At 57.9% G+C, this 13,480-nt stretch overlaps 1 protein-coding gene across 1 annotated transcript in view; it reads left to right on the top strand.

Moving 5' to 3' along the window:
- The first annotated feature begins 42 nt into the window (after window positions 1-42).
- Window positions 43-13,480, top strand: part of PACS1 (phosphofurin acidic cluster sorting protein 1) — a 60,431-nt gene continuing 46,993 nt past the window's right edge. The window contains 2 exon segments of the mRNA XM_031943627.1: window positions 43-392; window positions 394-684. Coding sequence (XP_031799487.1) covers window positions 58-392; window positions 394-684 — 626 coding nt within the window. The 5' untranslated portion in view covers window positions 43-57.

Here is a 13,480-nt window from a genome sequence, read left to right as displayed (position 1 = left end):
CAGAGGCCCGGGGGCGGGGCCGCCGCGCGGGACAGGGCTGGGTAAGCCCCGCCCCCGATGCTCGAGAGCGCGCCTCCATCCTTCCCCATCCTCCCCCGACGGAGCGGCAGAAGCAGCGGGCGGGCGCGAGGCGGCTCCTCCGCGCGTGCGCGCAGCCCCAGCGCCAGCCCCGGCAGCAGCGGCGGCGGCGGCGGCGGCGGCAGCGGCTCCGGCCCGAGGCGGCGGCAGAGGCAGCGGCGGCCCCAGCACAGGCGCGGCGGCGGAGGGCTCGGACGCTGCCGATGCTCGCGCCGCCGCCGGGCCGGGCCGCCTCCTGAGCACCCAGCCCGGGCCATGGCGGAGCGCGGAGGAGCCGGCGGAGGCACCGCGGCCGGGGCCGGGGCTTGGGGCGGAGCCGCGAGGCCCCGGGGCGCCCAGTCCCGCCGCCGACGCCGCCCCAGGCCCCTGCAACCCCGGCCCGGCCGCGGCCCCGGCTGCCTCGTCCGCGACCTCCGCGTCGGCGGCCGCCCAGCCCTCGTCCGTCTCGGCCTCCGGGCCCGGGGCCTCGGGCCCCGCCGCCCCCGGCCCCGGCCCCGCCGGCGCCCCCGGCCGGCCCCCCGCCGCCAGCCCCGCGCCCGCCCCGGTGCAGATGAACCTGTACGCCACCTGGGAGGTGGACCGGAGCTCGGCCAGCTGCGTGCCCAGGTGAGGGGGCGCGCACGTGAGCGGGGGAGGGGAGGGGGAGCCGCGCGAGGGAGGAGTTGCCCCGCCCCCCCCCCCCCCCACCCCCCACCCCCACCCCCACCCCACCCCCGGCGCTCCCCGCGGCGCGGCCCAGGGCGAGGAAACTGAGGCAGCGGCGGCGGGGCCAAGGTCATCCGCCCGCAGGTGTCAGGCCCGCCCCCCGGCCCAGGTTCCGGCCTGCGGGGAGGGGGAAGGGGTGGTGCACAAGCCCCCGAGAAGCGGGAAACTGAGGCCGGCCCGAGGCGGGGGCACTGCGCTCAGCCGGCAGCCCTGGATCCGGCCCAGGGGCCTTTAGAATCCCCTCGGCCGGGGAAGGAAACGGGCCGTGCGGCCCGGGCCGTGGCCCCGCTCCCTGGGGGTCTGCGGTCCCCTGGGCTGCCCCTGCCCTCGGACCGGCCGCCGGGCTTGGGCCCAGACGGCCAGGGAACTCCCTGCCCTCCGTGTTCCCAGCTGTATAATGGGGACGCTTTCCCAGGATCCAAATAAGGGGCTCTTTCTTGGGCTTTGGAAGCCCCCCCGCCTGGCCTTGCCTTTGTGGGCTTGTGGGCACTTTTCCTTCGGCTCGTGGCCTCCCCCTCATCCCCTCCCTCCCCAAACTCTAGCTTCTTTACATGCCCCTCTGGGCCCTCAGCCTCCTAATTCCTGCCGGAGCCTCTTGGGCACAGGGGGGTGTCCGGGGCGCGCAGGAGGCCTTGACACTTGTTGGAGCATCTGCCCCGGGGGCTGTGGGCTCTGCACGTGCTGGAGGGTCCGGCCACCCCATCCTGCCTCCTTCGGCTTAGACCCTGAGACTTCCAGGGGTTGGGGCCCGCGGAGTGGCCGGGCTGGGGGTCAAACCCAGGGCCTCTGGCTTGTAGAACTGTCCCTCCCACTCTGCCCAGGCCCGGGTGTTTCCTTGGACTTCCTGCCCCGGGCCAGGAGCTTTCTCCCAGGGAACTCAGAGGGATTCCCCTCAGCTGACAGAGGGGCCCGAGGTGGGGCCTGTGCAGAGCAGCTCCTTCCCGAGCCAGAGGCCTGTCCGAGGCAGCCCTGGGAGGCACCTGTTGCCTCCAGCTCTGCCCGCCCGAGATCCCTGCGGGCACTGCCCTGCCTGGCATGCAGTAGGTGCTTACTCAGTGCTCGGTTCAGTGCTGGTGCCTCTGGGAGAGCGCTATATTGAGGTGACATCCTTCCCACGGTTTACTTGGTGTCCTTTTGGCAGCTCCCCCTTCGTTTTGCCGGCTGTTTCTCATCTCTCCATCTTTCCCCTTTTCTGGGTGGTTTATTTTCTAAGCTCCAAGGGCTTAATTTAGCTTGCTTTGTGCACAGCCTAGCCCAGCACCCCCAGAAGTGGATGCTCCGTGTTTTGTAACGTCCCCCACTCTTTTTGCCCGGGCTCACATCCCTTAAAGACAGCCCTGGTGACCTAGGGAATCCTGTGAACTCGGGGAGGGGGTGTCCAGGGTCGGGGACCTCTGCCCACCTTCCTGCCATCGTGGGGTTGAGCTGGTGACATCCAGACAGCTGCCTGCGCACAGCTTGTGGGCTTGGATGGCACGCGCAGCGGGCAGGGCAGGGGCGTCGGTGCCCTGAGCACGTTTGGTTCGATTCGTGTTGGCCCAGAGCCCCCGCAGTGAATTGGTAGGGAGCCCCCTGGTCTCACCGAGTGGCCGTGCTGGGCGTACTGGGCTCTCGGGCCCTGGCGCGGTGAGCTGGCTGGCTCCCTGACATTGTCCCGGGGCCCACCCATCTCTCTCCCTGTGGAACAGTTGGGCAGGAAGGAAGATGACAGCCTTCGGGGGCAAAGGAAGTGGACTTTCCGATTGTGAAATGTCTCTGGTGAGTTGACTCGGAGGGATCTGCCCTTGCGCTCATGGCGGCGGGCATTCGTCAGCCCCCCGGCCGGGCAGAACCGGAGTCTAGGCCGAGAGCCCACGATTGGGACACATGTCCCTGTTTGGGGGGCATCTTTGCCTCTGTTTGGCTGAGTTTGTCCCTGGGACGGAGCTGATTGTAACGGCTCCTCGGGCCCCAGCCCACGGGCAGTCACTTTGCTCATCAGCCCAAATTCTTCCAGGTGGTCACTCGAGGTGAGCCTGTTGGCAGGCAAGTGTGTGCCAGAGCAGTCGGGCGGGCAGGGCCGCCTTCCAGGAGCTGAGTCACCGTCCCCAGGCCCCCTTGAGGAGGGGGGCCGCCCCAGTGTCGCTCTTTATTTGGGTGTCTCTGGGGCCCACCGACTGCTCGCGGCTCCAGTTTCCCCCTAAGTGGGGGACACTGATACTCCAGCCGAACCCGGCTGAAGCAGAAAGCTCGATATAAGTCGTGTTTATACCAGAAAGACAATACGAGAAATGGGCCCTGACAGCCTGTTTGTGTTTCTAGGGTTTTTCTGGGGTTCTAAGAGTGTTATCTGGGAAGTCTCTGGTTTCAGGTGGCTGGGACGGTAACAGAATAGCGGGCCTCTATCTGGGTAACTCTATCCGTGGCCGCCGTGAATCTCGGACTGCCAGTCAGGGAGAAAATGACTTTGTTCGGCCTCCCCCGGATTGATTTGCACCATCAATTTCTTCTTTCTTTGGATTTTCTGCTTGTTTAAGAAGGCCTCCCCTGGTGTTTCAGGAGTTCCCTCAGTGAGCTTGGAAGAGGGAGAGGAGGTCCCAAGGGGACCACCTCCTTCCTCCCCCCACTGTTGGGGGCCATCGCAGTGAGCTACCTCAGGGTCTTCCTGGGACCAGAAAGGCCTGCGAGGACTCTGACTCCAGCCTCCAAGACTAGGCCCAGAATCCTTCCTGCAGAGGGGGCGTGTTCATCCTTCTGGGGGCACAGAGGCTGGGGCAATGCTCCCTTTGAGCTGCTAGAAGCCTAGGCTGGTGACCCAGGACCCTCGGCCCCTCATCCAGGAGGGTCGACAGGCTTCAGAATGACCCACTGGGCCACGATCCTGGCTTCTGATGGGTTGTTTGTTTCCCAGGTTGCTTCCAGTTCTGGTTCTGACCCTGCTTTGCACAAGGTAGCGTTGGAGCGTGGGGGAGCGTCTGGACCCCACCTTTAGGGGGGTCCCTTCCCGGTTTGGCTGAGGGGAGTCTCAGAGGGCATTTCCATTTCCCTGATGGAAGCAAAGCCCCCCGAGAGCAGCCCATGCCTTGTCCTTTGGCTCCCTGCTTGCTGGGTTGGAGATGGGTAGGGAAGCCTTGGCACTCAGCAGCCTCCCCGGCTCCGGGTGCCAGGCTGGGCAGGGGCTTCAGCTGCAGCATCCTGAGGACCCCGAGGGATGGAACATGGGGCTTTCTTCCCGTCTGGTTCTGCAGGTGACGATGGCCAATTGGTGGGGTTCTCCTGCTTTGTCTGGGGGTGGATGGTCCCTGCTCCCTCGGGCCTCTTGTTCATTCCTTTGTTCTCGCTTGTGGGAAGTGGAAGCTTGGATTTCTGGGAAGGCAAACCCAGGGAAGCACCTCGCGCTGCTGGGCCCGTGTTTCCTCCCTTGATGACTGGACCTTCCACGCGGAGGCTCCCCTGGGTGAGGGAGCCGTGCACAGACAGTCCCATCCTGAGGCTCAGCCCTCCTGGGGCTGGCACACAGCGTGGGGGGGGGGGCTCCTTCTGCAGCCTCTGAGGCAGGAGGGGGCGGCTTTGTGGGGAGGGGGCCTCTGCCTCCTCCTGTTATCCTTGGGCTGCTCCCAGTGCCCGGGAGAGGCAGGGGAGCTTTCTCTGGTCCGCTGGCTGTCCAGGTGGTCGAGGCCCGCTAAGGTTTGTCTTGCGACCTGAGCTGGGGGCCCCTGGATGGGGGCGGCCCCCGAGGCTCTGCTCAGGTGCCACACAGCAGGTGTGCTTGGGAGTCCTGTGTTGGGCTGGGCCTTGGGGGGCTGCCACGCTGCAGCAAGCGCTCAGTAACCCCCATCCCCTCGTGTGGTGGGGGGAATACCTTCTCCCAGGAGTTCTCTGGGGCGTGCATTTGGTGTTTGTGGAATGAATAATAATTTGTCCTTGTAAGAGACTTTTATGGTTCTCCCCCCCCCTCCCTCACCCGATGCTTTCTTGTACGTTTTTTACTGTGATGATACTGTTGGCAAGCCAGGAACTATCTCCATTTTAAAGATAAGGAAACTGAGGCTTCCCTGGTGGCCTTGGCAAGCAAGTGGTGGAAACCTGGGCCTCGAGCTCAGGGACTGGCTCTGGCCCAGGCTTCCCTTCTGCGCTCGGCTGCGGCCTCCAGAGCTTCACTTGGGCCCTTGGCGCGCCGGGCGGCTCTGCAGGATGCTGGGGGGGAGAGCGTTCTTCCAGCACGTTAGCAGCGGCGGCAGCCTCTCTCGTGTGACCCAGTTGGGCAGAGCCTGGAACGGCGGCTGTCCGTCCCTCTGGGAGGTTGGGGCTGGCTGTCGGGGGAGCTGGGTCAGCCTGCCTGGGCGGAGGGCACCACCAGGGCTCTCAGGGCTGCCTCAGAAAGGAGGTTCTGGTGCTGATTGGTCTTCTGAGCAGTGGCTGTTGGGCCTGAATCTGTCGGGCCGAGATGGTGTCCCTGGTCTCCTCCCCCAGCCCCGGGCGCTCGGCAGCGCCATTGCCTGTCCCGTCCCCCGTCATTGCTCGTGTCCCGGCCAGCACTTTGGCCTGGACGTGGCCCCAGCCGGCCCTGTTTTCCTGCCTGATCCAGCTCCTTGAGTGGTGGCCGCTGCCCCTCCCAGCCGCCCTCTGCTCAGGCCCGGGGAACCGTGGTCGGACCTCTCAGGTCACCTCTCCAGAGGAAGGCCCCGCTCGGGGTGCAAGGGGCCCTTCGGGTCGGGGCAGGGGGCTGCCTTTCCCTCTGGCCGCCCGGTGCCAATGGCCAGGAAACCCGAGCCAATCCAGCCCCCGTCACTTAGTGGCCGTGGGACCCCGGGCCAGGCAGAACTCGGCGGGCAGCCTGAGCGCTCCGTGCCCTTCATCTGGGGCGCATCCCTCTGGCCATCAGTTGGGTGCTGCCCTTTTTATTAAAAAGGTTTATTGTTTTATATTTATTACTCCCGTCGCCCAGTTGTCTCCCAGGAGAAAGGGAATTCACGACATTGTTTGGAAAACCAATGCAAAGGAGCTAGGTGGGGGTGGGGCGCCTCCCCCCCCTCCTCCCCTGCACTGTTAGCTGCCTCCCCCGACTGGTTTCCCGGCTTTGAGGCCCTCCCTGCTCTCTCCTGAGCTCCAGCCGATGACATCAGGGTTCAGAGGAGGACAGAAATCAGTTGTCAGCTGGGCTTGGCATTCAAGGCCTCCCTGGGGGTGTGCCTAGTGCTAGAGCGGCCGCCCTCCCCGCTGCCTTTTCTCTGCCTGGATTGTCTCCCCCGCCTTGTCAGCCATGGACGCCCAGCCATCGGGGCGGCTGGGGGATCCCCCTGCCCTTCCTCCCCTTCCTCCTCCAGTATTCAGGAACCTTTCCAAGCTGCCTGTCAGAGGCGAGCTCTGCCCTTTTCTGCTGTCAACTCTGGGCCTGAATTCAAATGGGCAATTCAAAAGGCAAGCCCTTCCCCCGCCTCAGTTTCCCCAGCTGCAAACTTCAGATAATGCCGGCACCCACTTCACCAGGTGCGAGGTGCTTGTGAAGTGCCTGGCACTGAGTAGGTGCTTTGTGAACACTTGCCCTCGTGCTCGACTCCACGGGCTCTCGGTCTCGGTCCTGCCGGCACCTCGCCTGGGCCCTTTCACACCTTATGGCTTCTGTCGCTTTTTTCCTCTTAGCATCGGGCTGCCATTGCTGCTGTCGGAGACCTTCCGGCCCAGCTTTATCCTTTGGCCCCCACGTGCAGGTGAAGGTCCGGCCCCCTCTGGTTGGGAAGCTCACGCGAGCTCCGCATTTGTGGTCACTGGGCCGCCAGCCTGCCCGCTCACGCGAATGCCCGACGGGGAGGGCCTTGCCTGTCCGGCCAGGTTCCTCTTGGGACAGCCTCGTCTCCCCCAAAAGGAGAGATTTTACCGTGGGGGTCACGGAGATAGCCTCCTGTCTCCCCTGCCCTGACTGCGCTCTTGGGGGCACATCTCGGATCAGAGAGGGTCACGTTCCAGCTAACGGCCTTTGTTGGGAGGGCGCCTGCTTTTGCTGAACATTTGACCTTTGGGGATGGCGCGCTCTGCCAGGTCACTCTTGCCGGCTCCCCTCACAGAGCTCGTGTGCTCTCTGCTTGATAACTTGGAGCTGCCGGGACGAGAGCTTCGGTTTTAAGTTGTTGCGCGGGATCGTGCCCAGCTGGCGCTCCCCTTCCTTTGCCCTTTCCCCTTCCCGATGCCCCGTTTCCAGTATGTTTTCCAAAGGCTGTGGCCGCCTCTCTCGGCCCCCAGCTTCGATGTGCCCCCAGATGCCTCACGGGCTCTTGCCCTGCACCTCCCGAAGGCCCGACTCCTCTAGATTCCATTTTCCAGCCTTCAGTTCCGAGCGTTCACCTGGAACATGCTTGACTTCCCAAGGGCTGCATTTCTTTTGGGGCATCTGCAGAACAGCACGTGCTGGAGGGGTCTTTATAGGCTAAGGGGCCGACAGGAAGAGCTTTAGGCTGTTTCAATGAGTCTTGGAGCAGCCAGGGCCGAGGGCTGTCCTTCTGGGTGGTGTCCGGGGATGTCATGAAGGGGAACCTGTTCCCCCCGTGAGGGCGGGGCCTGCTTCCCCCTGCACAATGTGCGCCCTGTCAGGGGGTTAATAGGGCTCCTTGTGGAACCTTGGTCTAGGTCGAGTCCGGCTAACTGAGTAGAAACTTGTTGAGCACCTGTATGTGGCAGAGAGAGCCACCTGGTCCCTGTCCCCAAGGGCCTGCGGCCACCGCCCGGGAAGTACAGGCGCAGCTGGGCCTTGCACTGGCCCAGAGCACCTGAGCCCTCCCGGCTGCACCTTCTGTGGCTCTCTCTGTCCCAGGCGCCCTCCTTTCCCTCGCTCCTCATGCTTAGCCCCGGGCCTGGCTGGAGGAAGCCTTAGTGAGTGGCCAGGGAGCCCCTAATCCCCGTACCGTCCCCCACCCCCCAGCCAGCTTTTTGAGCGAGGGATGATAGCACCGGGACGGTGGCCTTGCCGGCTGGTTGGGGGATCCTGGAGGCAGGGACAGCAGCAGATCGTGGGGCAGCCCGGGCGGAGCTGGGGCCGTAGGCTGGGGCCTGGGTCTGACACACCACAGCTGGGGCAGGGACAAGGAGGAGGGTTCCCAGGCTGGACCGGCCAAGAGTCGGGTCAAGACTGGGGGGGAGGAAAGGGCGTCCCAAGCTGTGGGAGCGCTGCGCAGGTGAGCAGGCAAAGGCTGGGGCGAGCTTGGCCAGAGAAGAGTTCAGAATTCTTGATTATGGAAGGAGAGCCTGTGTGGTGGTGGTGGTGGGGAGGAGGAGGGGGTCTAGTGATGATTGGGCCTGAGGCTGAGTGAAGGGCCAGGTCTTGGTGGCCATGAGGCCCTGGAGACAGAGAAGGTCTTGCCCTGGGAAGGAAGGAGGGCTTGGGTTCTGGGGGCAGGGCAGCAGAGACAGGAGGCTGGCCTGTTTGCACAGGGGGAACCTCCCTTCTGGGGGCACGCAGAGCAGCGTCGGCACAGCCATGTGTTGTCAGAAGCTTTCCAATCAGCTGGATCACAGCGGCCTTGGAATGTCTGAGACGTCCCTGTTAGCGTTTTTAGGAAAGTGAGCTCGTGGGCTCGGCGTCTGTGGGCCACATCTTGGCCGAGGCCTGGGCTGGGCCCTTCCTAGGAGGTTAGATTGGTCGGCTCTCGGGGCCCGTGAATCTGGGACTGACTTTTTCTCAGAGGAGGCTTAGGTCTCAGTTTGCTCTTTGTAACTGGAGAGCATGATCCCCTAGGGAGCTCTGAGGGAGGTGGCGTGTGTGCCCGGCTTAAGATTAATTGTTACCAAACCCGTGCAGCCAAGATTAGAAGGGAAGCAGAAAACTGGGGGTACTTCACATCCAAGGTCTCTGACAAAGGCCTAAAATACAGAGAGAAATGACCCAAACTTAGAAGAGTACATGCCATTCCCCAGGTGTTAAATGGTCAAAAGATATGAACGATTTTCAGATGAACAAATTAAAGCCATTTCTCGGGTTTAAAAAATTCTCTAAATCACTGTTGATTAGAAAAATGCAAATTAAGACAACTCTGAGGTACCACTTCACACCTCTCCAATTGGCTGAGATGACAGGAAAAGATAATGTTGGAGGGCAATGGGGAAAACTGGGACCCTAAGGCATGGTGGGTGGAGTTGTGAACTGATCCAACATTCTGGAGGGTTTGGAACTTTTCCCAGTGGGCTGTAAAAGTGCACACCCTTTGACCCAGCGGTGTTTCTACCCAAAGATATCAGAAAAGAGGGAAAAGGACCCACATATGTTGTTTGTGGCAGCCCTGTGGTAGCAGCAGGGAAGTGGAAAGGGAGGGAGTTAAGGACCATGCCTAAGTGAAGGGGCAGGTCGATTCCCCGAGAGCCTCCACAGCTGGAATTTCTGAAGGAGCCTTTGCTGACAGGTGTTGCTCGTGGACTGGGAATGAAATAAATTGGAGGCAGAGGGAAGAGGAGAGAGGTCAGAGAATAGCAATGGCCTCTCGGTCTCCTTCAATCACCCTCATCCTCTCACAAGAGGAAAAGAAAAGGTCTGCCAGAGGTAAAGCAAGTTACATATTGTGTTCCCAACAAGCGTGGACCAGGAGAGTGACTGAGTAAGTTATGATATGTGAATGGCATGGAATATTATTGTTCTGTAAGAAGCGACCAGCAGGAGGATGTCAGAAAGGCCTGGAGAGACTGACAGAAGCTGATGCTGAGGGAAGGGAGCAGGACCAGGAGACCATTATACACGGCAACAGCCAGAATATGTGATGATCAATTCTGAGGGACCTGGCTCTCTTCAACAATGAGAGGATTCAAACCACTTCCAGTGATTTTTCTGGTGAAGAGAGCTATCACCACCCAGGAGAGACCTGTGGGAACTGAGTGTGGACCACAATGGAGTATTTTCATCTTTTTGTTGTGACTGTTGTTTGTTTGCTTGTTTTTTTCTTTCTCATTTTTTCTCCTTTGATCTGATTTTTCTCATGTAGCCTGATAAATGTGGAAATAGGTTTAGAAGAATCGCATGTTTAATCTATATTGAATTACTTGCTGTCTAAGGGAGGTGGAGAAAAGGAGAAAAATTTAGAACATAAGGTTTTTGAGGGTGAATGTTGAAAAAGCTATATCTGCATGTATTTTGAAAAAAAAAAAGTTAATTTTGTGACTGAACTCTTGGCTGTTTGGCCCTTTGGGCTATAATGGGGCCATTGGAACAGTATGTTCTGGCCTTGGGCTCTGCTCTGCACTCGCCTGGACTCCTACCTTGTGGTTCTGAGGAGCTCTGGGATGGAGGGGCAGGCTCCTGATCCCCAGTTCAGGAAATATTTGTGGTTATTGAGTTGTTCAGTCCTGTCTGCCTCACCGTGACCCCATTGGGGGTTTTCTTGGCAGAGATACTGGAATGGTTTGCCATTTCTTTTTCCAGCTCATTTTCCAGATGAGGAAACTGAGACAAACAGTGAAGTGACTGACCCAGAGCCTGGGATCATGGGCTGGGCACTCTATCCATTGCTTCCCCTAGCTGCCCTGGGTTGGGGCAAGGCCATTCACAAAAGGAAACTGAAGGGTGGCTACCAAGGGAGGGGGCAGGACATTTTAGGAAATGGGAGCTCCCCTCTCCCAGGTGAGACCAGGGGCCCCTGAGGTTCTCCCCCCACCCCACTCTATGGCTCCTCCAGCTGAAGCTTGGGGACTGTCCTTGGGCCTGGAGGCCCCTTGTGCCGGCAGCCAGCCCGCGGGGCCTGGGCCCAGCTTTGGAAGAGGCAGATAATCTGCTGATGGGAACGGGGAGCTCTCTTTGAAAAGGAAGAAAATTGCTGAGGTTTTGCAGACTCGGTAATTGCCAAATTGTATTTTATTGGAGTGTTGGCCTTGGGTGGCTTCTTACCACAGGGTAGCTCCTGTTCTTGATGGTGGCACTGATGGTGACCCGGCCCAGTTCTGTGATCAGAGGGTCTGGGTTCAGATCCTGTGTCTGCTGCTTATTCCCCATGGGATCATGGGCAGATCCCTTCCTCTCTGGGCCTCCATTTCTTTATCTGTAAGATGGGGGACTAGATGCCCCGAAATGTCTCTCTTCCAGATCTGAACTGCGAGCTGGCTGGTGACTTCTGGCCTAGAGCCTAGAGCCTTACAAGAGCACCAGTGGACTTGCTTCCTTCCTGTCCTCGAAGGCCCTCCAGGGCCCCTTTTCTGGACCTTGAGCCTGCCCCCTTCTCTGCACTTCTGTCCCCTCCCTCCCTTTGCCCCTTGGCCCTGGGCCCACAGCAGCTTCTCTGCAATACAACCAGCATTTCAGCAGGCTCAGTACCGGATCTCCGTGGGTGCTCCCCTCCTTCCCTTGGCTGCCCCTGAGGCTGAAAGCCGTCTCATCCTTGGCTTTCCAAATGCCAGAGAGCAAATCACCCAGCCCTGGTTTTCCCTTTCCCTTCTTGCTTCTCGGTAATTCCAAGGAGAATCCTCAAGTCCCCTTTGTGTCCTCTGCTCCAAGGTATTGAGGGATCTCTGGGAGACCTGGATTGGGTTTGGCTTGTCCTTGCACTGCAGGAAGGAGCCCCCAGAGTGCACAGATGCTGGGTGGAGGCAGAGACGGCTGCCCGGGACCTTGCTGTCTCTCCTGGGTCTTTTGGCACCTCAGTGTGGTGCCTAAAGATCCATAGCAGGGCATGTTGATGGTGTTCCTGGTTTGGACAAGTGGGGCCTCGGACCTCCTGGAACCTGTAGCCAGCCCGGTGCAGGGTAGGAGTGCCGACCTGGGGAACTGGGAGACCTGGATTCCAGCCCATGGTTGGCCCCCTGGTCCCCGTTGTACTATGGTTTTAATTAGCATTAGCGATTTCTAATTCTAGTTTTCCTCTCTGGGAAATGATTTGATTTTTTATTCGGGTTTCCGAGTGTGATTCTGTTTAATTGATAAAATCCTTTTCAATGATTTTTCTTTCTAAATTAATGGAGGGCATTTTCCTGTTGCTCAAGTTGACTTCCCCACTGTTAAAAAAGGATGACGTTTGCCTTTTAGGTTCTGTGTAGCTTGGAGTTGACTCAATGATGGAATATTTGTGATAGTCACAGTTTGTATACAGAGGCTTGGATGAAGAGCCGCCAGGGCTGCCCTTTGGCCCGGGGTGCTGGCATCTGGGCAACTGACTCAGGCTTTTCTCCCTTGAAGCTTCGGAGGGCACCCAGACCCAGCTGAGTGTAGTTTTGGCAGCACTTTCCGTTCTGTGTCCAACGCGGTGTCTTCCTTGATAGGAGTTAGTGGGAAAAGAGAATGGGTTATGTGCCTGCAAGTCCTGTAATAAATAACTATATGTATTTCTTTAACATCTTTGTCTAAGGTTCTTGGTGTTAATTCAGAACTTGCTCATTTATCTGTTTGCTGACCTTAGGACAATTTTACTCAGTTTATAGCGATAAAGAAAAATCACAAATGAGTGAGGAAGTAGAGTCATCCTTAGGGGTGCCCACAAGTCGGCAAGCGTTTTGAACACCTGGCATGGGCCAGAACAGGCAGAAGTAACAGCAACCTTAGCCTTATCCTCAAGAAACTTGGGGGGGGGGGAGGGATTATGCAGCAGTCAATCAGCAAGCATTTACTAAGTGTCTGCTGGGTGCCAGACACCCTAAAAGCTCATTATGTGAAATAAGATCCAAACACCAGAGAATTCCGGGCTGTTGTAGAGCACTTGGGAGTTTGGAGAAGGGGCCCCGGAGGAGAAGGCGAAAATGGAAGCTGGTCATCCGCTAGGTCCTGGAGAAGGGGATGGTGAGACTGTGACTAATGGAGAACTGGCGAGCACAGCTGGACCTTTTGTTTGAGGGGCTGGACTGTGTGTTTTGGGGAAGAGGACAGGGAGCTGAAGGTTGCAGTGTCCAACAGGGAGGACTGATTGTCTTATGAGGATGGAGAACTCAGCTGAAGGAAGGGACCAGGGAGCTTGGAGAGGACGCAGGAACAGCTCCCTTCCCTCTGGGAGTGTTGTAAGCTAAAGCACTGCGCTCTGCCCAGACTGAAAGGAATTGTTAACTGCATCCTGGACCTGAGCTGTGGTTTTAAAAAAATCTGACCATTTTGAGAAATATTTTAAACGATCCTTTTCAAAGAATTCTTTATTTAAAAAAAGATTTATTTATTAAATCTTTATTAAATTAAAATAAAAAGATTTATTTATTTAAAAAAAGATTTGTTTAGCTTTTTTTTTTTTTTTTTTTTGCCAAATTACATGTAAAAACATTTTTTTAAACATTTGTTTGGGAAATTTTGAGCTCTAAGTTCTTCCCCCCCCGTTGAGAAGGCGAGCAATTTGATATAGGTCACATAAAACATATTTCCATATTAATCATGTTCTAAAGAAGAACATTAAAAAAAAAAAACCTCAAACCAAAAAATAAAGAACTTTTTAAAAGTATTTTAAAGGCCCCGTATTTCAAATCATCAGTTCTTTCTCCGGGGCTGTTTTGGCGCTTTTCTTCATTAGCTCTTGTTGTCTAGAGTCATCGTATTGCCAAGAAGAGCTACATAGTTCACAATTGATCATCTTTCGATATTTCTGCTTCTGTGTGCAATGTCTTTTGCTTCTACTCCTGCTACATTTTGCATCAGTTCATGTAAGTCTTTCTAGGTTTTCCTGAAAGCATCCTGCTTGTCAATAGTATTCAATCACAACCATATACCACAACTTATTCAGCCGTTCCCTCGTTGATGGACATCCCTACAATTTCCAAATCTTTGATCCAGAAAAGA

Source organism: Sarcophilus harrisii, chromosome 6 (assembly GCF_902635505.1).
Source record: "Sarcophilus harrisii chromosome 6, mSarHar1.11, whole genome shotgun sequence".
In the NCBI taxonomy this organism is placed as follows: domain Eukaryota; kingdom Metazoa; phylum Chordata; class Mammalia; order Dasyuromorphia; family Dasyuridae; genus Sarcophilus; species Sarcophilus harrisii.
Note: the sequence above shows the minus strand (reverse complement) of the source record. Positions and strands in the feature narration are given on the sequence as shown.